The sequence below is a fragment of the Aotus nancymaae genome, unplaced genomic scaffold, assembly GCF_030222135.1.
Source record: "Aotus nancymaae isolate 86718 unplaced genomic scaffold, 86718_ANA_hifiasm-v0.15.2.pri h1tg000001l, whole genome shotgun sequence".
In the NCBI taxonomy this organism is placed as follows: Eukaryota; Metazoa; Chordata; class Mammalia; order Primates; family Aotidae; genus Aotus; species Aotus nancymaae.
Genome location: NW_026988412.1, coordinates 11,563,848 through 11,589,178, shown reverse-complemented (window position 1 = coordinate 11,589,178; position 25,331 = coordinate 11,563,848). Strand labels below are relative to the sequence as shown.

Here is a 25,331-nt window from a genome sequence, read left to right as displayed (position 1 = left end):
AACATAACATTTTGGTTGTCTGCAACTTCTTGGTTCTGAATACTGTCTTGAGTATCCCAGTCTACATTTGTTCTTTCTAAACTTCACCAAATTCCAATGAAATTTGTAATTTTCACTACAAGTTTGAGGAGCCAACTGCATATGGTGTGGAACCATTTCCCAACACTTTCACTTCTTTTGGTCTTTTTTATTTGCCCACACAGAAGACAACATCAGATTAACTGGTAAAAATCCTCACCAACGGGGCAGTTGTTGTGAGCACGGACAATTCGTGCTGACCCTTGGCCTCCTCCCATCCTCCACGTCCCTGATGCGGCTTTTGCCCACTCTGTCACCTGGACCTACAGGCCACGCCCTCAAGTCTTCACCTCCCAATAGTACATTCTCTACGTCCCTGAGGCGGCTTTTGCTCACTCTCTCACCTGGCCTTACAGGCCACGCCCTCAAGTCGTCCATGAGGCCAGCAGAAAGTGCGGTTCACCTCCTGCTCCTCCTAGGCGTCTGCTTCATGCCCCGCCTCCGTCGCGAGGCCAGCTCCGGCCCTCGCGCTCCCTGGCTCCGCCCGTTCCAGCTCCCTAACGTCCTCCGCGTCGGGCCGGAGCCTGCGCCTGCGCGTGCGCCCTGGGGCCCAAGTTGGGGCGCGCCTTGGCTAGAACGCGGAGAGCGGCGGGCCGTGCAGCCAATGGGAGGCGGCGTTGCCTAGCGGCTGGGAGGCGGGGCCTGCGCGGGTGTTAGGTTAGCGCGAGGCGTGACCTAGTTGACAGGCTCTGAGGTGCTGCTGTGGCGGCGGCCGCGGGGCTGAGGCGGGTGGGAGCCGGAGCCAAGCGCGGGCTGAGGGAGGAGGGCGGCGACTGGAGAGCGGCGAGCGGCGAGCAGCGCAGCACGCGGAGCCTTTTTCACTTTTTCCCTCCCCAGTGCCCCCTCCCGCCCCTCCCACTCCACACACACCCTGTTTGCCCGTGAGCCTGGGGAACTTGCAGCTTAAAGCCAGCCACCCCCACGGCAACATGTACCCCAGCAACAAGAAGAAAAAGGTGTGGAGAGAGGAGAAAGGTAACCGGCCCGTCGAGTTCTGGGGGTGCGGGCGGTGGGGGTTGGGGTGGGGGCGGGGGTCAGGCTGTGTGTGTGCCGCGGCGCCCTCCGTCCGAGCTCCTGCCTCGCGCCCTCCCGGCCGGTGCCGCCTCCCTCCGGTGTCCGTGTGTACACACGCGCACACGCGCGCGCACTCCGGCGTGCACGCGCCGCCCCCGGGCACCTGCAGCTCGCACACGTGTGGGCGCACGCCCCTCTGCCGCCCTCGGTGCTCGGTCACCTTCTCCCGAGGCGGTGCTGCGTTCGCCTTGCTCGCAGCGGGGACCTCCCAGGTGGGCAGTCCCGGGGCGGCACAAGTTCTTGTGCCTCTCAGCTGGGACTTGGGTACTGTCGGTCCGGGTGTCCCGCGGACACGTGCCCGCCGGCGGGCGCTCAGGCTGCAGCTGCAGCTGTGCCTCTGAGCCCCTCCTCCCTGCACCCTCATTCCTTTCCTCCTCGCCTCTGTCCCCCCAACCCTGAAATGGCAAAGTGTCCTTACCATCGGGTGTTTACCCCTTGTCCGGGTCTTCCTCTTTCAACGCCGCTGCATGACTTTTTGAAACCTGGAACTCTAGGGCAGTCCTAAAACGAGCTTGTTGCCCATGAGGATAAGTGCCTTCAGAGAAGTCTGAATGAGCTTTTCTCCCAACAATGTGTTTCTCGATATTCCATCCCCATTCATGGGATGAAGTTGCTCGGAGTAAGATTATGTGACTAATATCACTGTGAATGAACCCATCTCTGAATTTTGTGCATATGAAGGTTTATCCAAATCTTTTAGATTGACAGTGGCACTGATTCTTTAAGAAACTGAAGTGTGCGATCCAGCCTCTCCCCTCAAGATCTCCCCCTTACCCTATCACAGTTAGATAATTCTAACTGGAGTGTCTCTGGCGTTTTTTCACCCTCATTTTCACATCCCTTTCCTTTTCATTCTTTAGCTATTTACAGAAACGCAGCAAAAACTTCTTGCACTCCTATTGCTGAAATACACTAAAACCTGTATAGCAAGGGTGAGGTCTGTTGAGGGTAGTAGTGCACATTTCTCCTGGGTACCTCATTGTTACAGAGGATATAGTGTGACTAGGTAGAAAGTTGATTTCCTTGTTAATATTTCGTTAAGACCTGTAGAATTTTATTGCAAGTCGTGGCCTTTGTGAACATGAAGGCCAAATAGTGGAGGTAAGAAAGAGAATTAATGTGTAAAAGGAATCCTTGATCTGCTTCTACATTGCATGAACAAAGGCATGAGGAAGGGATTTTTTTCAAATTTACTGCAGGAAGAGTTAACTGAACAACACAATTAAAATGGTCTTTAAAAATACTGAAAGTTTAATCATTTCATTATGTTTTAATAATTATGGGCATATAGAGAGCTAACACTTCTGGTGTCATAAAACAAATGCTGTCGAGAATAATAGCCTGATATAGTAGTGTAAAATAATTTTGCTTCATTTTTTCAGTAGTAGTTACTTTAGTTTCAACGTACGTTCAATAAGGGTTTACCTTGTGAGCATTGAAAAATCATTTATGCCCATATTTATTGATGATATTGAAATGTTAGCTGTGTATTATTGATGCTCATGAGGGCAAAACAGTGGAAGACATAGACATTGTTTTCACTAACATGAATCATTGATGAAATTATAGTGAGTACTTAAGAACTATTTTTCTGTCATAATAGAAAAACAAGGTTCCTCAAGTAATAATACCATTATAATGTTTCCTTCATTTAGCATCTACACAGTTGGACTGTGACCAGCAGGCATTTAAGAATCTTTTTTAATGTCTTGATTTCTTTTCTTCTATTTCTGTTAATAATGGAGAAGATATAACCAATTTTTTTCTAAGTAAGCAAATGCACAATTAAGGCAGTTAACAAAGTAATTATCTAAAACTAAGTTATTTTGGCATGAAGTTTAATGTTAAAAGATTACGGTGATTTGAAGAATTTAATGCATGTCTCAGTGTTTTTTTTTCAGGATGTCTATGTTTTGAATATTTAAATGTAAAAATATATATTATACCCCCAAGGAGGAGCTAAGGATTTCTAGTACCACAGTTAGTATTAGAGAAGCTGATGGGATGCATGACCTTTTTCCTTTCATCCCACTGGGGAGCTGGATATAGTATTTTTGCAACTGTCCTTTAAAGCTAAAGGAAGGCTTACTTACCTCATTGAAATGTCAAGGCATTCTATAAACATATTTTTAACTCAGTATACCATTTAATAAGTAGATCTGCCTACTTATGTGCTTGGTTCACAAAGAAAGGATTCATTGTAAAGGTGAAGCATTCTTTAAAGAAAAGTTTTATGAAATGACAAAAAGTGCATATTTGTGGCCTTCAGTTTGTTTCATTGTTTAAACAAGTAATTAAGGAGTTCTGAAGATCACATATGTTTAAATAAACATTTTTGATCTAGTATTTTGAGTCCTAATTCAGAACCACTTAATGTGCATTTTCAAGTATTGCAACTTATTTCATTGTTTTGTCTTAAATTGATTTCGTTTTTGTTTTAAGTGTTCACACTTCAACTTTTAAATAAATGGAGCAACAGAGGCCCGGTTGCATTTCTGTATGTACCTTTTGACATTTACAGAAACTGTAAGTTGCTTCATAATGTCTTTTCACCTGCTCAGTAATATTGTAATAATTTTTTATTTGTGATCTGAGCTTTTTTAGTACTGCTTTGGCATACTGCTAGTCATCTCCCTTTTCTGTCTTTATGTGATAATTCTAAATTAACCATTCTCTTAAGTTTCTAATTCTCCCAAGACCCTATCCCCCATACTAAACAATTGACTTTGTCTTTTTAATTCAAAGAGAAAATAAATGCCATGTAATGTAAACAGCCCTAACATCCTCTTCTGTAGTCTCATTGTTCTGTTCCTTTACATGTCCTTTTGACTTTGTTCTTAGAGGAAGCACTTTTCTTCCTTGTGTGTAAAATTAACCTTTCTGCTTGCGCTCTTTATCCCCTATCTTGTATTCTTTGAGTTCTTACACCATCATGTATTCTCTCTTGAGTATGTTTAATTTCTTGGTGTCTTCAGGTTCTTCTCTATTGCCTGTAACAGTGCTCGGTTATCTTTTACCTTAGAGTCACTTTTCTTTCATAGGGCTTCACCTTGGAGTTGCTGTTCTCACTTTACTTCTTTTGCTCAGTCTTTCATAGTCTACTGGATTTCCATTACATTCTAATGAAACGAATGTTTCTGAAGTCATTCAGTAGTAACAATCATGATAGTATTCATATAAGAATAGTTAATATTTAAGCCCCATTTATATGCTCAGTACTAGTCTTAGTAGTTTACATGGATAATCTTTTTTTTTTTTTTTTTTTTTTTTTTGAGATGGAGTTTCGCTCTTGTTACCCAGGCTGGAGTGCAATGGCGCGATCTCAGCTTACCGCAACCTCTGCCTCCTGGGTTCAGGCAATTCTCCTGCCTCAGCCTCCTGAGTAGCTGGGATTACAGGCACGCGCCACCATGCCCAGATAATTTTTGTATTTTTAGTAGAGACAGGGTTTCACCTTGTTGAACAGGATGGATGGTCTCGATCTCTTGACCTCGTGATCCACCCGCCTCAGCCTCCCAAAGTGCTGGGATTATAGGCGTGAGCCACTGTGCCGGGCTGGATAATCTTACTTAATTCTCACAACAACCCTATGAGGTAGGAAACTGTATAAGGTAGAATATTGTGAGGTTAAGAGCTTTAAATACCAGTTGCCTGGATTTGAATCCTACTTATACTGCTTAATTAGCTGTGGGATATTAGGTAAGTTATTTGACCGATCGTTTTTAGTTTTCTTATCTTTAAGTTGGGAATGATAACCTACCTACTTACCTCAAAGGGAAACTGAAACGTAAAGAGGTTTAAGTAACTTACCCAAGATCACACAGATTTGCACGATTTACATTAGAACCCAAACAGGGCTCTCTGTTAACCACATTTCCTCTTTTCCATGCTGTTGGTAACCACATTGATAAAAGCAGGTTAATGGCTAAGTAATTTTCACTTTTTCTGACCTTCCTGTAGCAGTTGATGGTATTTCCCTTTTTCTAGAATTTTGATTAAAACTGTTTCCTGAATGTTTTCACATTACTAGGAACTTGTACCCCTGGTGACAACTAAGATTTATTGTATTGTTTTCCTGTTTGTGCCCACTTCCTAAATACTGTATTTTGAGGTTTGATGCTCCCTTCCGTTCCCTCTTCTTTTTTCTTTAGGACTAGAAGTTTAGGTTATAATTTCTAAAATCTCTAGGCTAGACCACTCTTCAAATTTCCAGATTCTTGATTTCAACTTCTTGAGTGTCCTATAGGTACTTTAAACTCAATTTGTGTGAATATGTCACCTCTGACTAAGATATCTTATTTTGGCCAGGCTCATTGGCTCATGCTTGTAATCCCAGCACTTTGGGTGGCCGAAGCGGGTGGATCATGAGGTCAGAAGTTTGAAACCAGCCTGTCTGATATGATGAAACCCTGTTTCTACTAAAAAATACAAAAATTAGCTGGGCCTGTTGGCATGTGCCTGTAGTCCCAGCTGTTCAGGAAGCTGAAGCAGGAGAATCGCTTGAACCTGGGAGGCGGAGGTTGCAGTGAGCTGAGATCGTGCCACTGCACTCCAGCCTGGGCGACAGAGTGAGACTTCGTCTCAAAAAAAAAAAAGTATATATATATCTTTATTTTTGGTCTCCCAGTGTGTCTGAAGTTTTAGTTACAGGAGTGGGAAAAATATTGGTTCCTCATTTTCACTTGTGCTTACATTAATACTTCTGCAGTTTATTTCTGTGAAATAATCTTTTAAAGTGGTTATTTTGTAAGGTTCAATTACCTTAAACTAGATACTAACTGTCCCTAAATCCATTTACCTAAATTGCAGTACCTTGTGATACACTAAAAGAGAATTGGAGAGTATGATAAATAACTGTCTCTCTCTCTGCATTGTGGAGACCATTGGTACAGTATGTGAGACATGACAACTGACATACAGAGTGAGAATGCCAGTGTCAGTTTATACATTGAATATTGGTAAATATTTCTTCCTTGTTTAGGTTAAAAACAAATGTAAATAGAACTTTTTACATGTTTTCCTGTGTCCTAGTGGGTTGTTTTATATGCTATCTGGGATATGCATCATCAACTTTCAATATTAGTAGTCTATAGGATAAAGGTTAAACTGCTTCCTAGGGTGTACAAATCCCTATACAGTTTTGTTTTACTTTGTTCTGGCTACTTTTCACTTCTGTGGCCATTCCTCTTCTCATACCATATCTTACAGTTTCATTTAGTTATAGTATTCATAGCTCCTTTGTTTACATTGTTTTGTTAGTCTGAAATGTTCTTTTTACTTCTTCATGTAACACTCTTCCTGTCCTCCATGAATCAGCATACATATTACATTTTTGGGGGTGTTTTCATGAGAACGTAGTGTAGTACAGTGGAATAAATAACATAGGGTGTAGTCTTTGACTAATGGAGATGTCTGTCTGAATTTTAATTTTCGCTTCCCGAAAGATCTCTTGCTTTGGGCAGCTTAGTTTGCTGTGCTTCATTTCCCTATCTGCAAAATTGGGATAATAATACTATCAATTTTATTTTTAGGAAGATTATTTTAATGAGATTTACATGTGAAGTAACTTCTAGCACATAATGAGTTCTTTATAAATGGCATCGAATGTAATAAATACTCAGATGCAATTTGTAAAATATTTTCATTTTATAATCAAGATACATATATATATTTAAAGCGATTCTTATATCAGCTACACAAAGCTGTAAGAAAATTGAGGGTGCAATTGAGGAATTACCTTGGTGGTTGCCTTTTTTGTGCTCTTACTATTTGTACATACCTGTCTTAGGATTTTATTTATATAGATAATATTTTGTATCTTACTGCGTTAGGCTGTTCTTGCAGTTGCTATAAAGAAATACCTAAGACTGAGCAATTTCTTAAAAAAATGTCTTTAATAGGCTTATGGTTCCGCAGGCAATACAAGGATAGCATTGGCATCTGTTAGGTTTTCTGGGGAGGCCTCAGGGAACTTTTACTTACGGGGGGAGGGGGAGGGGGGCCAGAGGAAGCAGGAGCAGGCACTTCACATGGCAAGAACGATAGCAAGGGTGGGGGGAGGTGCCACACACTTTTAAGCAACCAGAGCTCACGAAAACTCACTACCTTGAGGACAGCACCAAACCATGAAGGATCTGTCCCCATGACTCAGTCACCTCCCACCACGTACCACGTCCAACATTGGGGATTACATTTCAACATAAGATTTCAGGGGATATATATCCAAACCATATCACTTATCCAGCATATCACCTGGCACGTAGTAGACTGTAGATGTTGATTGAAAGCGTAAATGAGTTATTTCTTGGACTATCACAAGAGAATCTTCATCAGGCTTTGATTTTTTTCTCCCCTGGTAATATGAAATTTAACATTTTTTAACACTTAAATATAGAGTCACTGGATTTGCATTGTGTTCTTTAGAACTGTATCAAGTCTTTTGTTTGTTTAACTTGGTTACTACTTAAAGTATAAAAGTAATTCCCATGTTTAAACGTTAAATACAAATGGAGATTCTGCTTTTATTTTGCAAGAACGTTTACTGAAGATGACCTTAGAGGAGAGGCGCAAAGAATACCTAAGAGACTATGTTCCCCTGAACACCATTCTGTCGTGGAAGGAGGAGGTGAAGGGCAAGAGCCAAAATGATGGTAAGTTTCTCCGAACATTTTTTAGGTAGATATTGTTCCCATTTATTTATGACTCCTGAAGGACAATTGTTGACAGAAATGAATAATTGGCATTCAATAAAGAGATTACTATTTTGCTATTTGAAATTATTGCTTGGTTGTAATTTAATTGTTTTTAGTAACCATGGTGTTTTTTAAACTTAGGAAAATATATTAGCGTAATTTGTATTCTGAAATATACCACATTTATAATATGGTACTTCTTTTTTACAGGTCTTTTTTTTTTATTTCTATTCTGTGATAGTTCTTGGAGCAAATGCTATTAGAGATTTGCTGCTTTGGTGGTGTGGCCCTTTGAGTTTGCTTTAAGTTCATTTATAATGGATTTCCTTAATGTTATTTTAAGGATTGGATATAGTCGAAAGAGAGTATATTAGGAAAAATAGAAAAACCAAAGAACATTTCTCATTATTTTAGAGAGGAATATATTTTGTATGGTGTGTTATGTCTATATGTAAAGTATTTGTATGACAGAATTTACTCTCAAAGTCTTTGTGATTTGATTAGAGTCTAGATTATGTTAGAATATAAAGGAAATTTTAATGATTAAAAAGGTACATGAAAAAGCTTCTAAAAACAACATAATAGATTTTATGGATGTTTAATATGCTTTTCTTTGAATTCACACTCATTGGTATTAATGATCTGGATGTGAAATTTAGACAAACAGGGTACTTCTTAGGGTACTTAACAGTTGAGAAAGATGACTTTATGAAAGGGACTTGGAACATGCTAATTTCACAGGTTTGGTCTTAGATTGATGGAACTACACAGGGTACTATGGGCCCAGAAAGTAAAGATTAGCATGGAATTCTTGTGGATAAAATCTTAAGGGAAAGATTAGGCTTTGGTGTCGGTGAAGAGAACATGACCTGAAGATACAGGTTTTAGACAGAACTTTGTTTTTCTATGAAGGCAAAGCATATGAGATTGGGAATGAAAAGATGTGGGTTCTTTTAGACCTTACATATCCTGGAAACGTGTGATGTTGGGGTAGCTGCTGTACCCCCAGTTCTAATGGGGTCATTGGACAAGATGATTGGGATGTGCATATCTGACCTGTCTGCCCAGTGTCTTCTGTAAAGGCAACTTGTTTTAAGAATGGTCTGATTCCCAACTGGTAAGATTGGCCCTAAGAAGCCCCTGCCTGACCACGTGAGCATTGTGGAACCCAAAGATGAGATACTGCCCACCTCCCCCATCTCGGAACAGAAGGGTGGAAAGCTGGAGCCGCCTGCCGTGCACCAGCCAGTCCCCACAGCGTAACAGGGTCTCCTTGGCAGCTGTATTCTGGAGTCTGGATGTTGCTCTGTAAAGGCCTTTAATAAAATCTTGTACAAAGAAGAAAAAAGAATGGTCTGATTAAGACATCATTGAGGCTGGGCGAGGTGGCTCACGCCTATAATCCCAACACTTTGGGAGGCCGAGGCGGGTGGATCACCTGAGGTCGGTAGTACGAGACCAGCCTGACCAACATGGAGAAACACCGTCTCTACTAAAAATACAAAATTAGCGGAGCAGGGTGGTGTATGCCTGTAATCCCAGCTACTTGGGGGAGCTGAGGCAGGAAAATAGCTTGAACCCAGGAGGTGGAGGTTGTGGTGAGCCCAGATCGTGCCATTGCACTCCAGCCTGGGCAACAAGAGTGAAACTCCATCTCAAAAAAAAAAAAAAAAAGACATCATTGAAAGAGAAGAGAGTGCTGTGTAATGAAAAGAATGCAGGGCTAGAAATCAGGGGAACAGAATTCTGGTGCCTTGTCTTACTTAAGGCTATGTGCTTCTTCATGTTTGGGTCTCAGTAATTTTTTTTTGTTTATACGTACCTGGTATTAAATATTTCAGCAGCTTTTTCTTCTTTTAAATGGCTACAGGTTGAGTATCACTTATGTGAAATGCATGGGACCAGAAGTGTTTGGGGTTTTGGATTGTTTGGATTATACTTACTGGTTCAGCATCCCTTATTCGGAATTCAAAATGTTCCAGTGAGCATTTCCTTTGAGCATCATGTTGGTGCTCAAAAAGTTTCAGATTTTGGAGCATTTTGGATTTTGAATTTTTGCATTAGGACTACTCAACCTGTAGTAAATGTTCCCCAAATCAGAAGAGAATACATTGAATAGAATAACACCTGACATAGTTATCCTCCAACAAGATACTGTATATTTAATCCTGCCTCCCAATATGAGCTTTTTAAGTGGTTTACAACTGCTCTGTGTGTTTCTTTCCCCTTATGCTGTTTTAAACTTGAAAGTCCTCCATGGGGAACAAGGTGATGTGATCAAAATTATATTTCTATTTTTTTTTGTCTAATACCTGAAATGTTACTTGCTCCTCTCTTTTGTGACCTACAAACTGGTGACTGGTGTCTTCTTTTTTCTTGAAGTGGAATGGCTTATTTTACAAGTAATATTTGTAAATATTTCTATACGATACAAATCTTTCATATGTACTTTTTGTGTTACCTATTCAGTGCTCAGTTATTAGAAAATATTAGTCGAGAGTTTTAGTGTTTTAACAGTTTAAAAGAGCCTTTACAAATATAAACTTGCAAAAAATAATAAAGGACAACTATACATATAGTTGTATTTGAAATGTTTTAAGTCATTGCTTATACATGTATGTGTGTAAGTAGGTATTGATATTTATATTCAGTGTGGGATTTTAAACTAAGTATTAAAAGAAGTCTATAGTTCCTTGTCACTTAGTTTCTAATTGTAGGAAATGAACAATATTTATTGGGGTAGGACAGTATATCAGTTTTAAATTGAGTGGCTTATCATTACTTATGTTTTCAGAGAGGGCCATTTTTTTCTAGATATCCATGGGTACTTGAAAAGTTCTTGACTGTTGCTTTTAATTTTTTTCTTGCTTTGTTCAGATTTTTTTTAACTTTACCCAAATACTGCATGTTATTATAGTAGAAAGTTAAATAAAAAAGAGGGGAATGGCCAAATGTATTTGTAACAATTTGGATTTTAGGCTTTCTTGAAACAAAAGGAAACCAAATATTGCCAAGCAACACAAAATCAGTGTTTGTGTGGAAAGGGGGAAGCAAGTAGATAATATTTTTACTTTGACTTACCCCTTTGGTAATATCGAAAAGCCATGGATTAGAAGAGGAAAGAATGAGAGATGACTACCTAAAAATAAAAACAAAACCAAAAAACAAAAACCCCACCCAGAAAAACCAATTAAATACATAATTTGCTTGCTGTTTATGTTCATATTTGTCAACTATTATTAGCTAATCTCTGGATTTATGTATTTCTAATTACTTCTTCTGTATTAGCAGTTATGTAATAATGCACTATCATTTGTCAGTTGCTATGTTGTAGGGATTTTAAAAGTCCTGTGTCTCCTATTGTACTAAGTCTGTAGCACCTGGAATGGTGCCTTATGCTTAATCAGTATGTTAAATAAGAATGCCTCATGAGTTAATATGTCTACAAGGGACAGTTCTTTCCTCAAACTTTTTTTTTTGAAACGGAGTCTTACTCACTTTGTCACCTGGGCTGGAGTGCAGTGGCACGATGTGGACTCACTGCAGCTTTGACCTCTTGGGTTCAAGCGATTCTCCTGCCCAGCTCCTGAGTAGCTGAGATTATAGGTGTGCACCACCACACCTGGCTAATTTTTGTATTTTTAGTGGAGATGGGGTTTCACCATGTTGGCCAGGCTGGTCTTGAACTCCTGATCTCAAGTGACCACCCGTGTTGGCCTCCTAAAGTGCTGGGATTACAGACGTGAGCCACTGTGCCTGCCTCTTTCCCACACTTTTAATGGGCACTTAAAAATACATGTAAACCTAGAATACAGAGTGTCACAAAATTATGTTCTGGTGATAGACAGACTGCATATATGATGGTGGTTCCATAAGATTATAATACTGTATTTTTACTATGCCTTTTCTGTGTTTAGGTAGATTTAAATACACAATGACTTACCATTGTGTTATAGTTGACTACAGTATTCTATAGAGTAACATGCTCTACAGGTTTTAGCCTAGGAGCAATTGACTGTACCGTATAATTTAGGTGTGTAGTAGACTATACCATCTAGATTTTTGTAAGTATACCTTATGATGTTTGCATAGCAATGAAATCACCTAACAATGTCTTTCTCAGAACATATTGCCGTTGTTAAGCAATGTGTGATTGTAGCAGTGCATCCATTACCCAGTTTCAACAGTTATTACATGGCCAGTTTCATTTCATCTATACCAGTGCTCCCTACACCTTCCCCCTAGACTATTTTGAATGAAATCACATGTCATATCAATTTTATCTATAAATAAATATCTATATGTATGCATATGTATGTATCTCTAAAAGATGGGGGCATATTTTTCTTGTTTTACTAAAATATTACTGCTAAAATTGAATTTTATATCCGTTTAGTATTCATATTTTCCACATCGTCTCATAAAGGATTTGTTTTTGTACAGTTGATTTGCTTGAATCAATATCTAATCAAGGTCCGTATATTGCATTTTATTGATATGTTCCTTAAGTCACTTTTAATCTGTACTTATCTCTCTCTGTCCTTTTTTTCCTTCCTCCTTTATAATTTATTTCTCGAATATACTGGCTGTCCTGTAGAATTTTTCATAGTTTGAATTTTGCTTACTGCATCTCTGTGGTATCATTTAACATGTTCCTCTGTCCCCTTTATTTCTTATGAGTTGGTAGTTAAATCCAGAGGTTTGTTCAGAGTTGGGTTTAATTTTTTTGAAAGAATATAGAAAATTGTGCATCTTTTTGCATCATATCACGAGGCACATAATGCCTCATTGTCTCTGTCAGTAGTGATAAGATTGATCCCTGGGTTCATGTATTGTCCATTGAATATTGTCACTAAACTGTGTAGTGTAAAGTTCCCTGACAACCTTTTACCTAATGTTTTTAGCAGCCACTCATGATTATTGCTTAGATCCATTACTTTATTAGGGGTTGCAAAATAGTGTTATTTGAATTTTATCATTCCTTATTAATTAGTTGGACTTCTATAAAGAGGAACTTTCTGTTATTAAGTCTTTTATTATGCAGTACAGTATATAGGAAAGCAGAACAAATGCTGTGTTTACCTTATTTACTGATTTTCAGATTGAGTTCATTCCCTAAAATCCTCCAAAGGTGACCAAAGAGTTCTTTTAAAAGTTTTGACTATCATTTTAAATTTGTTCCTCTTCTCTCCTCTCTCTTCTTCCCTCTTCCTCCCTTTGATCGTGTATGTTAAATGAAATATCCTAGTGGTTAACAGACTACAAAGGAGGCATACACATGTTTGTATGCATGCGTGTCTATGTATTTATAGCTCCCATATAAAATATATAGAATTACTAAACAGTAGGCCCAGGATATGGTAGAGAGACAAAGGTAGATATATAAATGGGTGGATGGATAGATATGATAGAAAGATGGCATTACTTCTTTGTAGAGACAAGAGTTCCAGTTCTCGAGTTTAATTGTTGTGTGTTCTATTCATCTCCTTTGCTACTACCATGTTAAGATTCCACTAGAATACCATCTAGAGAAGCAATGTTATTGTTACACTTTTAGAATGGAGCAGTGTTGGCAGAGTCTCTGCCAGGCTTATGCTGATTTTCTATGACTGGCTAGTGTCAGGGAAAGCAGTTATGGCTATAAGTTTAGATTGTCTTTTAATAATTACTTTGAATGCTTGTATAGAACAGCAACAGGGCAAAAATAAAATAATAATGAGGATGAGTTTGGTGAAAATTATAAAATTGTCTTACTCAAGTAATTTTTAAAAATTGATCATTTAAAGAGCAGCTATGATAAACCCACAGCAGATATCATATTGAATGGGCAAAAGCTGGAAGCATTCCCCTTGAAAACCAACACAAGACAAGGATGCCTCTCACCACGGCTATTCAAGATAGTATTGGAAGTTCTGGCCAGGGTAATCAGGCAAGAGAACAAGGTAAAGAGTATTTAGCTAGGAAGCGAGGAAGTCAAACTATTTTTGTTTGCAGATGACATAATCCTATACCTAGAAAATCCCATCATTCCAGGTCAATAGCTTTGCAAGCTGATAAGCAACGTCAGCGAAGTCTTAGGATACAAAATCAGTGTGCAAAAATCTGTACCATTCCTGTACACTAACAACAGGCAAGCCGAGAGGGAAATCACAAATGAACTCCCATTCACAGTTGCCACAAAAATAATATAATACAGGCCAGGCACAGTGGCTCACACCTGTAATCCCAGCACTTTGGGAGGCTGAGGCGGGTGGATCACAAGGTCAGGAGATTGAGACCATCCTGGCCAATGTGGTGAAACCCTGTCTCTGCTAAAAATACAAAAATTAGCTGGGTGTGGTGGTGCATGCCTATAGTCCCAGCTACTCGGGAGGCTGAGACAGGAGAACCGCTTGAACCTGGGAGGCAGAGGTTACAGTGAGCCAAGATTGCACCACTGCACTCCAGTCTGGTCAACAGAGGGAGACTCCATCTCGAATAAAATACCTAGGAATATGGCTAACAAGGATCTCCTTTTCAAGGAGACCTACAAACCACTGCTCAAAGATATCAGAGAGGACACAAACAAATGGAGAAACATTCCATGCTCATGGATAGATAAAATCAATATTATGAAAATGGCCATACTGCCCAAAGCAGTGTTTAGATGCAGTATTATTCCTATTAAACTATGTCGACATTCTTCACAGAATTAGAAAAAACTACTTTAAAATTCATGTGGAACTGAAAAAGATCCCAAATAGCCAAGACAGTCCTAAGCAAAAAGAACAAAGCTGTAGGCATGACACTACCTGACTTCAAACTATACTACAAGGCCACAGTAACGAAAATGGCATGGGACTGGTACAAGAACAGACATAGACCAATGGAACAGAATAGAAAACCCAGAAATAAGACTGCACACCTACAACCAAGTGATCTCCGAAAAATCTGGCAAAAACAAGCAGTGGAGAAAGGATTCTCTCATAAATGATGCTGGGAAAACTGCCTAGTCATACACAGAAAAATGAAACTGGACCCCTTCCTTATACCATTTATGCAAATTAACTCAAGATGGATTAAAGACTTAAATGTAAAACCCAAAACTAAAAATCCTGGAAGACAACATATGCAGTACCATTCAGGGTATAGGCATGGCCAAAGATTTCATGATGAAGGTGCCAAAAACAATTGCATCAAAAGCAAAAATTGACAAATATGATCTAATTATACTAAAGAGCTTCTGCACAGCAAAAGAAACTATCATCAGAGTGAACAGACAACCTATAGAATGGGAGAAAATTTTTGCAATCTATCAGACAAAGATCTTACATCCAACATCTATAGGGAACTTAAATTTACAAGAAAAAACCGACCCCATTAAAAATAGACAAAGGACATGAACAGACACTTCTCAAAAGAGGACATATATATGGCCAATAAACATATGAGAAAAACCTCAACATTACTCGTTAGATAAATGCAAATTGATACCACACCAGTCACAATGGCTATTATTAAAAGGTCAAAAAACAAGAGATGCTGAAGTTATAGAGAAAAAGGAACACTTACACACTGCTGGTGGGAATGCAAATTAGTTCATTGTGGAAGAACATAGTATGATGATGCCTTAAAGACCTAGAGGCAGAAATACTGTTTGACCTGGCAATCCTATTCCTGAGTATATACCCAAAGGAATATAAATCATTCTGTTATAAAGATAATAATAGAATGTGCCCGTTCATTACAGCACTGTTGGCAATAGCAGAGACGTGGAATCAACCTAAATGCCGCTGAATGATAGTCTGGATAAAGAAAATGTGGTACGTACACACCATGCAATACTATGCAAGCATAAAAAGGAATAAGATCATGTCTTTTGCAGGGACATGGATGGAGCTAGAAGCCATTATCCTCAGCAAACTAACGCAGGAACAGAAAACCAAATACCACATGTTCTCACTTATAAATGGGAGCTGAATGATGAGAACACATGGACACATGGCAGGGAATAACATACACTGGGCCTATCAGAGGTGGGGGTGGGAGGAGTGAGAGCATCAGGAAGAACAGTTGATGGATGCTGGACTTAATACTTAGATGATGGGATGATCTGTGTAGCTAGCTACTATGGCACACGTTTATCTGACTAACAAACCTGCATGTCCTGCACCTGTACCCCTGAACTTAAAGTTGGAAATTTAAAAAATAATTGATCATTTAGAAAGACTTATATTTCACATTTACATATGTTTATATGTATTATATGCTGTAATAAGGGAAGATAGAAAAAATGCTATTAAGACAATAAGAAAATCTACTTACTGTTTATTAAGTGGAAGTGGGTCATCACAAAAGTCTTCATTATCTTCACATTGAATAGGCTTAGGAGGAGCGGGGGCTGGTTAGTTCTGCTCTCTCAGGGGTGGCAGAGGTAGAAAAGGTGGAGGGAAGGTAGAAGGGGAGGCAGGAGAGGCGGCATGCCTGATGCAACTTTACAGAAATAAAATTTAATTTCTCTCTGACTTTTTTGCTTTTTTATTTCTCTAAAAATGTATGGTACCAATCCTTTAATCTTTTTTCCACTGTTTAGTTTCAGTGCCAATATCATAGAAGGGTCTATGTCATAAAGTAAATCAGAAACAGTCTTGAATAACAGGTACCCTTCTGCCAGATTGTCTAATGTCAGTTTGTTTTCTGGCACTGCGTCTCATGTGTCTTCTTTCTTATTGTCTGGCACTGGTTTGGAAACACTCGTCTCCATCGAGTTGTCTTCTGTCCTCTGGTGTGGTGGTTGTTAGCTCTTGAATTTCTCCAGGATCTGCATCTTGAAACCCTTTACCTCCTACCTTTCTTGCCATATTCCCTATCTCTTTCAGGATTTCCTTGATTGTGTCATAAATTCTGTGAAGCCAGGCACAATATCTGGACACAGTTTTCTCTAGCAGGAATATTGTTTTGGGCTTGGTGGTTTTCATGGCTTTTTCTGTATCAGCAGTGGAATTTTCAGTGGTGTACTTCTTCCAAACTTCCATGATGTTCGCTCTGTCAGGGTTCTCTTTCGTAGCATTCACAGTCTTTTCCATAGAATGCTGTGTGTAGTGATGCTTAAAGGTCCTTATGACCCCCTGATCTATAGCTAAATTTATAGATGCAATGTTTGGGGGCAAGTAGACCACATTGATACTTTTGGTGTTGAACTCATGGGCTTCTGGGTGGCCAGGGGCATTGTACAACCTCAAAATAACTTGAAAAGGCAATCCTGGCCAAGTGGGTGGCTCATGCCTGTAATCCCAGCACTTTGGGAGGCCGAGGCAGGCGAATCATGAGGTCAGGAGTTCAAGACCAGCCTGGCCAACATGGTGAAACCCTGCCTCTACTGAAAATACAAAAAATTAGCTGGGTGTGGTGGTGAGCGCCTGTAATTTCAGCTCTTCAGAAGGCTGAGGCAGGAGAATCACTTGAACCCAAGAGATGGAAGTTTCAGTGAGCCGAGATCGCACCACTACACTCCAGCCCAGGTGGCAGTGTGAGACTCTGTCTCATGAAATAAAAACCAAAAAAACAAAAACCCCTCCCAGGTTCAAGAGGTAGAAGAAGTGTAGGGAAGGTAGAAGGGAGGCAGGAGAGGCAGGTAACTTCACCCAGGCTGGAGTACAGTGGCATAATCTTAGCTCACTGCAACCTTCACCTCCCAGGTTCAAGTGATTCTCGTACTTCAGCCACCCAGTTAGCTGGGATTACAGGCATGCACCACCACACCCAGCTAATTTTTGTATTTTTAGTGGATATGGTGTTTGGCCATGTTGGCCAAGCTGGTCTGGAACTCCTGGCCTCAAGTGATCCACCCTCCTCTGCCTCCCAAAGTGCTGAGGTTATAGGTATGAGCCACTGCACTCTGCCTGTGACTTATTTAAGACAGACTTCTTACTAACACGTATCAAACCATCCTTTGCTGGCATTAATTTCTTCAGCTTTAGATTCTTCATCTTCCTTAATGCTTTAAGTTGTCATATAATGACTGCTTTTTCTCAGATCCTATTAGAGTGTATAGGTATGCTTATTCTTTTTTTTGTTTGTTTGTTATAGCAATCCTGCATTCATGTAAAAGCTACATTTTCAGTATGAGACTATCAGTATGAGATTAAAAGATATTTTGCAAAAAGTGCAAGGTTTTCATGCCTGCAGGCATAGCTGTAGCAACGCAAATTATCTTTCCTTTTTTTTTTTTAAGATAACTCTTAGGCTAGATTCATGTATCTTAAATGGTGAGGGATTGCAGCTGCAGACCTCAGTATCAAGCACTTCAGCTTTTTCTTGTAACGTCATGACTTTTCTCTGCTTTTTGGGAGTACTTCCAGCATCACTAGTGGCACTTTGTGTGGGTCCGTAATGTTATTCAGGTTTATGGTATTGCACTAAACATGATGAAAAACATGTTACAACTGCAAGAGATCATTATTTTTACTGTGTTATGCAATTTATTGGTGAGATAGACAGCTCATGCAGAGATGTTTAGCCTCACACAGCATTTTAAGTGGATACTCTAAAAAGTTGAGCTCACTGCAATAGCAATAGGAGGTGGCTGAGAAATTATTACAGTAGTACACTATGTTCAGTGGTTAATTTTGTGCAGTTGTGATTTAATACTACCTCTTTACCTTTCTTTACTTTTCTCTTGATTGTGAATGGTGCCATGTATGGTCTGTAAGTGTGTGCATAAGTTTTGGTAAGTATTCATTTTTATAATAGATTTGGGTATATTTTATGGTGGTAAATGAAGAAATAGACTAGTGTCTACATGTATTTTATACATTCATGACATACTTAATTTTTGTTAATTTTCATATTTCTAGACTATGGTTTGTCTGTCCGTTTTTTTTCAAGTTGTTGCAAGTCTCCAAAAAATGTCCCAATATATTTACTGAAAAAAAAATCCGTAGGTGGGCCTGTGCAGTTTAAACCTGTGTTGTTCAAAGGTCAACTCTATTTTCCAAGATTATTTTGACAACACATCAATTTCATTGTGTATTGCAGTATGTAACACTAAATATTATGTAAATTGTTCTTATATTACGACTTTTTTTTTTTCTGAGATGGAGTTTTGCTCTTGTTGCCCAGGCTGGAGTGCAATGGCGCATGACCTTGTCTCACTGCAACCTCTGCCTCCTGGGTTCAAGTGATTCTCCTGCCTTAGCCTCTGGAGTAGCTGTGATTACAGGTGCCTGCCACCATGCCCAGCTAATTTTTTGTATTTTTAGTAGAGACGGCGTTTTACCATGTTGGCCAGGCTGGTCTTGAACTCCTGACCTCAAGTGATCCACCTGCCTCAGCCTCCCAAAGAAGCTTGTTTTTAAAAATAATTTAGAAACAAAAAAAGGCTTTTATTTTTTGATATATGTAAACATGACTTTGTACTGTCACAAGATAGAAAGTTCTTTATATTTCCTAAGTCTGTAACTTCATCACATATTCTGTTAGTTTTAACATATTAAATGAATTATGTTAGTAAATAAGGATTTTCCTTGAATACATTTTGGTCAGTGTAAACAGATACTTTGACATGGGTTACAGACTGCTGGTAGCCAAAGACAATTTTTTCTTTCTTCCTCTCCCCCTTCCCCCACCCCTGATAATGTTTGTACATGAGAGAGTCTTTTTACTGACTTCTTTCAAATTTATTCATTAGTTTATATTTTTAAGTTGACAGATACATTGTATTTCTTAATGCTTTTGTCTTTTCTGAAATATTTAGTTACTGAATTTTCATGAAAATATTTAAAACAGGAATTTAAATATAACTTATTGTCTTATCTGAGCCTTTGATTGAGAACCAGTTTGGGGATTGCTGATGAAATAAGTAACAAAATATCATGCCAGGGCAATGAAAACTTACGAAGGTTTTTGAGCAGGAGAGCTACATAAACTTTAATATGATGAGAATAATTTGGCAGCAATTCATATAATAATTTAGAGGGTATGCACATTCCACCCCTTAATATACTTTTTTCTTCTTCAGAGTTATTCACTTGTCATTTTTTCCTTCTGCAGATAAATCTGTTTTTCTTTCATACCGCTTTTATATGTTCACTTAGTATACCAGTTCCTCATTTAATTTTCTCTGTTTCCTTCAATAACCCAATATGTCTGTTCTTTCTTGATTAATCTTTACTTGCTTTTCGTTTCTATGTGTGTGTGTCTGTGTGTGTGTGTGTGTGTATGTGCGCGCGCGCGCGCGTGTGTGTTTAGATAGGGTCTCGCTGTCGCCCAGGCTAGAGTGCAGTGGTATGATCGTGGCTCACTGCAGCCTTGACCTCCTGGGCTCAATCTGTTCTACTACCTCAGCCTCCTGAGTAGTTGGGAGTACAGGTGCGCACCACCATGCACAGCTAACTTTTTTTATTTTGGTAGAAGTGGGGTTTTATCGTGTTGCGCAGGCTAGTCTCGAACTCCTGGGCTCAAGCAATTGGCTGTTCAAAGTGCCGGTATTACAGGTGAGAGCCACTGTGCCCAGCCTCTTTTCTTGAGTTCTCTTGTTTCCCAGCCTACTCTTCTAACTGTAAGCTTTTTAATTGTGGTAAAATATACATAACATAAAATGTGCCATTTTTACTATTTTTAAATGTTGAGTTTAGAGACATCAAGTACATTTACAGTGCTGTGCGACCATCACCATTATCCATTTTCACAACTTGGTCATCTTCCCAGATAAAAACTTGGAGCTGGGTCCAGTGGCTTGCTCCTGTAATCCCAGCTACTCAGGAGGCTGAAGCAGGAGGATGGCATGAGGCTGGAAGTTTGAGGCTACCCTTGGCAACATAGTGAGACCTCATCTCTAAAATGAACATTTAAAAAGTTGGTGATGTGTGCCTCCTGTCCCAGCTACTCAGGATTGCTGGAACCCTGAAGTTTGAGGCTGCAGTGAGCTGTGATTTGCACTACTGCACTCCAGCCTGGGCAACAGAGTAGACCTCCTCTCTTAAAAAGAAACGGAAGAAACTTTGTAAACTTTGCACCTGTTAAACAATAACTACACATTCTTCCTTCTTACCTGTCCCGTCTTATTCTCGACTGTCTCTATAAATTTACCAGTTGTAGGTACAGTCATGTAAGTGGAATCATATTTATCTTCTTTTGTGCCTGGCTTATTTCACTTAACATAATGCTTTCTAGATTCCTCCATGTTGTAGTATGTGTAAGAATTTTTATTATTTTTAAGGCTGAATAATATTACACTATATGTGTACACCACGTTCTGTTTATCTATTTAACTGTTGGATATTTGGATTGTTTCCACTTTTAGCTACTGTGAATAATGCTGCTCTGAATATTAGTGTAAAGTATCTTTTTAAGTCCCTCTTTTCAATTCGTTTGGTTGTTAACTAGGAGTAGAATTGCTAAATCATGGTAGTTCTGCTTAACTTTTTGAGGAGACACAAAATTGTTTTTCCTAGTGGCTATACTGTTTTACATTCCAACTGACAGTGCTGTTCCCACCACCAATGCATAGGGGTTCCAGTTTCTTCATGTTCTTGCCAGTACATATTTTCTGTTTTTGTTTTTGGTTGTTTGTGCTTTTGATGAGCATCTTTACACATGGTTATTGGCTATGTATATTTCTTTGGAGAAGTATGTATTCAAGTCCTTTGTCCTTTGTTGAATTAGATTTCCTTGTAGAAATTCCTTTGTATGTTCTGGATATTAATTCCTTATCAGATATATTATTTGCAAATATTTGCTCGCACTTTGTGGGTTGTCTTTTCACTCTCTTAATAGTGTCCTTTGAAAAGTTTTTAGTTTTGATGAAGTTCAGTTTATCTGTTTTTTCTCTAGTTGACTGTGTTTTTGGTATACATTCTAGAAGACATTGTTAAATCCAGTGTTTCCCAAACTTTGTCTTGTTTTTGTCTAAGGGTCTCATTTATCTTTTACTTGGCCTGTGATCCATTTTGTATTAAGTTTTGTATATGATATTAAGTAAAGATCCTTTTTGCATGTTGATACCCAACTTTCCAGTACTTTCTGTTGAAAAGACTATTCTTTCCAAGGTCATTGAATGATCTTGGCATGAGTGTTGATAATCAGTTTGAAAAATATATTCTGTTGATTTGTAAATCTCTTCTAATCTAGAACCACATTCTTTTGACTAATGTAGGTTTATAGTAAGTTTTGAAATCAGGAAGTGTGTCTTTCAACTTTCTCTTTTTCAAGATTGCTTAGCTCTTTGGGGTCCCTTGAGATTCCAAATGAATTTTAGGATTGGTTTTCTTTCCGTAAAGAATACTGTTGGGATGCTGATTGCGTTGGATCTACAGATCATTTTGGGTAGTGTTGTCATCTTCACAATATTTAGACTTCCAATCCGTGAACGTGTGATGTCTTTCCACTTATTTATGTTTTCTTTATCTTCTTTTAGCACTGTTTTGTAGTTTTCAGTGAATAATCTTTCACATCCTTGGTTAAGTGTATTACTAATTATTTTATTCTTTGTGATGCTATTGTAAATTGAATTGTTTTCTTAATTTTCTTATCAATGTTCATTGCAAGTGTATAGAAATGAAATCGATTTTCATGTATTGATTTTGTATCCTGCAGGTTTGATGTATTCAAGCTAACAGTTTTTCAGGTTTTCTGCATTTACGATCATGTCATCTGTGAACAGAGATAGTTTTACTTCTTCCTTTCTAATTTAAATGCCTTTTGTTTCTTTTTCTTGCCTAATTACTCTGGCTAAACTTCCAATACTCTGTTGGCTAGAATAAGTGAAAGAGCACATATTTTGTTTCTGATCTCAAGGAAAATGCTTTCAGTCTTTTACCATTGAGTATTGCATTACCTGTGGGGTTTTCATATGTCTCCATTATGTTGAAGTTATTCCTCGGTTATTGAGGATTTTTATCATGGGAGGGTGCTGAATTTTGTAAAATGCTTTTTCTGTTATCAATTTAGATGATCATGTGGTTTATATCTCTCATTCTTTATATTGGAGTATTACATTGATTATATTGAACCATCCTTGTATTCTGGGAGTAAATCACACTTGGTTGCATTGTATATTCCTTTTAAGATGCTGTGGAATTCAGTTTGCTAGTGGTTTGTTGAGGATTTTTTTCATTGTTATTAATAAAGGATATTGTTCTGGTTTTCTCGTATATTTTTCTGCCTTTGTTAATTGGGTAATGCTGGCTATACAGGATGAATTAGGAAGTATTCTGTTTTCTTCAAATTTCTGGAAGAGTTTAAGAAGATTGGTGTTTATTCTTTAGATGTTTCAGGAGAATTCATTGGTCAAATTATGTGATCCTGGCCTTTTTTGTTGTTGTTGTTGTTGGAAGCTTTTGGTTACTGATTCAATCTGCTTACTAATTACAGGTCTATTCAAGTTTTCTGTTTTTTTGTGAGTCAGTTTGGGTAGACTGTGTGCTTCTATGAATATATTTATTTTATCTAGATGATCCAATTTTTTGGTATATAATTTTTCATAGTATTCTCTTATAATTATTTTTGTAGAATCAGTAGTAATGTCTTCACTTTTATTTCTGATCATAGTAATTTGAGTACTCTTTCTTATTTTCTTAATCAATACAGCTAAAATTTTGTCAATATTGTTGATCTTTTTAAAGAACTAAAATTTTGTTTTGTTGATTTTCTCTATTTTTAAAAAATTTCTATTTTATTTATCGCCACTCTGATTCTTAGCATTTCCTTCCTTCTGGTAGATTTGGGTTTAGTTTGTTCTTAAGTTCCTTAGGTGCAAAGCTGTGCTGTTGAAATTAGTCTTCTTAATGTATGCATTTATAGCTCTAAATTTTCTCTTAGCACTGTTTTCACTGCATGCTCTGAGTTTTGATATGCTGTCTCTGTCTCAATGTATTTTCTGATTCCTTTCCCCATTTTTCAGGAGTATGTTGCTTCATTTCCACGTATTTTCTAGTTTTCTGTTACTGATTTTTATCTTTCTTATTTCAGCTAAATTCTGCTGTTGAACCCCTCATGAATTTTTCATTTCAGTTATTCTTTTTAGCTCCAGAGTTTCCAGTTGGTTCTTTTCTCTTTGTTGGTCTCATTCAGCTTATACATTGTTTTCCTAATTTTCTCTTAAAGATGGTTGTTATCAAATCTTCCTTTTAATGTCACTCATCCCATCTGGGTCACCAGAATTGTCACTGGGCAGTGGCCTTGCTGCCCAGTGTGCGTAGAAGCAAATATTATGGCACCAGCCTTTGAGAAACAAAAAAGCTTTATTGCAAGGTTGACCAGCAAGGAGACAGGAGCAATGCTCAAATCTGTCTCCTTGAGTTGGGGTCTGGGGACAGGTTTTATAGGCAGAGAGTATGAACGAGGGAGACGGGAAAATACAATGAGACATCTCATTGAGCTGTGCAGGAGGTAGTGCTGGGTCCTTGGCCCTTAAGTTAACACTGCAGCAAAACAGGGCATTCTTTGCTTCTTAATTTGCTCTGCACCCTGGGTTCAGGTACTGAGGTTCTGCAACTAACCAGTGGGTTCCTGTTGTCTGATTCCCAGATAGAGCCTATTTATGAAGACAAGGGAATTGCAATAGAGAAAGAGTGTAGTACATGTAGACCTGGCTAAATAGGAGACTGGAGTTTTATTATTACTCAAATTAGCCTCTCCATAAATTTGGAGGGTAGTGTTCTTTTTATTAAAGACGGAGTCTCGCTCTGTCACCTAGGCTGGAGTGCAGTGGCGCGATCTCGGCTTACTGCAACCTCCACCTCTCATGTTCAAGCGATTCTCTTGCCTCAGCCTCCCAAGTAGCTGGGACTACAGGCATGTGCCACCACGCCTGGCTAGTTTTTTTGCATTTTTTTTTTTAATAGAGATGGGGTTTCACCATGGTAGTCAGGATGGTCTTGATCTGCCGACCTTGTGATCTGCCCGCCTTAGCCTCCCAAAGTGCTGGGATTACAGGCATGAGTCACTGCACCTGGCTGGGTAGTGTTTTTTAAAAGTAGTTTGGTGGGCAGAGGGCTAGGGAATGGGTACTGCTGATTGGTTGGGGAAGTAACATAGGGGTGTGGAAAATGGTCCTCATACACTGAGTCTGCCTTAGGACCATTGAGTCATGAGTCTTGGGTCTGGGTGGAGCCATCCTGTTTGAAATGCGAAAGTCTGAAAAGACATTTGCAATCTGAAAAGGCAAGTCTTAGGTTCTACAATAGTGATGTTATTTACTGGAGTAATTGGGGAGGTTGCAAATTTTGTATCCTCTGAAATAATGGCTGGTAATTGTTTAACTACATCTACAACTTAGAATTCATTCTTTTGTCATCCTCCTAACCTGGTAGATGCCCTTTTATTAGTTTTACAAGTGGTTTAGTTTTGGGAAGGCTATTATAATTTAAAATATAAACTAAATTTCTCCCAAAGTTAGCTTGGGCCATGCCCAGGAATGACCCAGGGCAGTTTGGAGGTTAAACTAGGAGTAAATTTGGCTCCTGGGTACACCAGTCAGGTATGATGGATTAATCTGTACATGCCCAG

At 38.8% G+C, this 25,331-nt stretch overlaps 2 protein-coding genes across 3 annotated transcripts in view; one reads left to right on the top strand and one right to left on the bottom strand.

The window, feature by feature from the left end:
- The window catches only part of SEL1L2 (SEL1L2 adaptor subunit of SYVN1 ubiquitin ligase), a 127,057-nt gene extending 126,553 nt beyond the window's left edge, over positions 1-504 (bottom strand). Inside the window, exon 1 of the mRNA XM_064372255.1 lies at positions 423-504. The gene's annotated coding sequence lies outside the window, so the exon portion shown is untranslated. The remainder of the gene's footprint in view (positions 1-422) is intronic.
- Positions 505-823: 319 nt separating this feature from the next.
- MACROD2 (mono-ADP ribosylhydrolase 2) overlaps positions 824-25,331 on the top strand; it is a 2,078,532-nt gene continuing 2,054,024 nt past the window's right edge. The window contains exons 1-2 of one of the 2 annotated variants that reach the window (XM_012474868.3): positions 824-1,053; positions 7,686-7,802. In XM_012474868.3, the coding sequence (XP_012330291.2) occupies positions 1,008-1,053; positions 7,686-7,802 (163 nt within the window). In that variant the 5' untranslated portion in view covers positions 824-1,007. The remainder of the gene's footprint in view (positions 1,054-7,685; positions 7,803-25,331) is intronic. The other variant, XM_064377970.1, reaches the window with a different exon arrangement.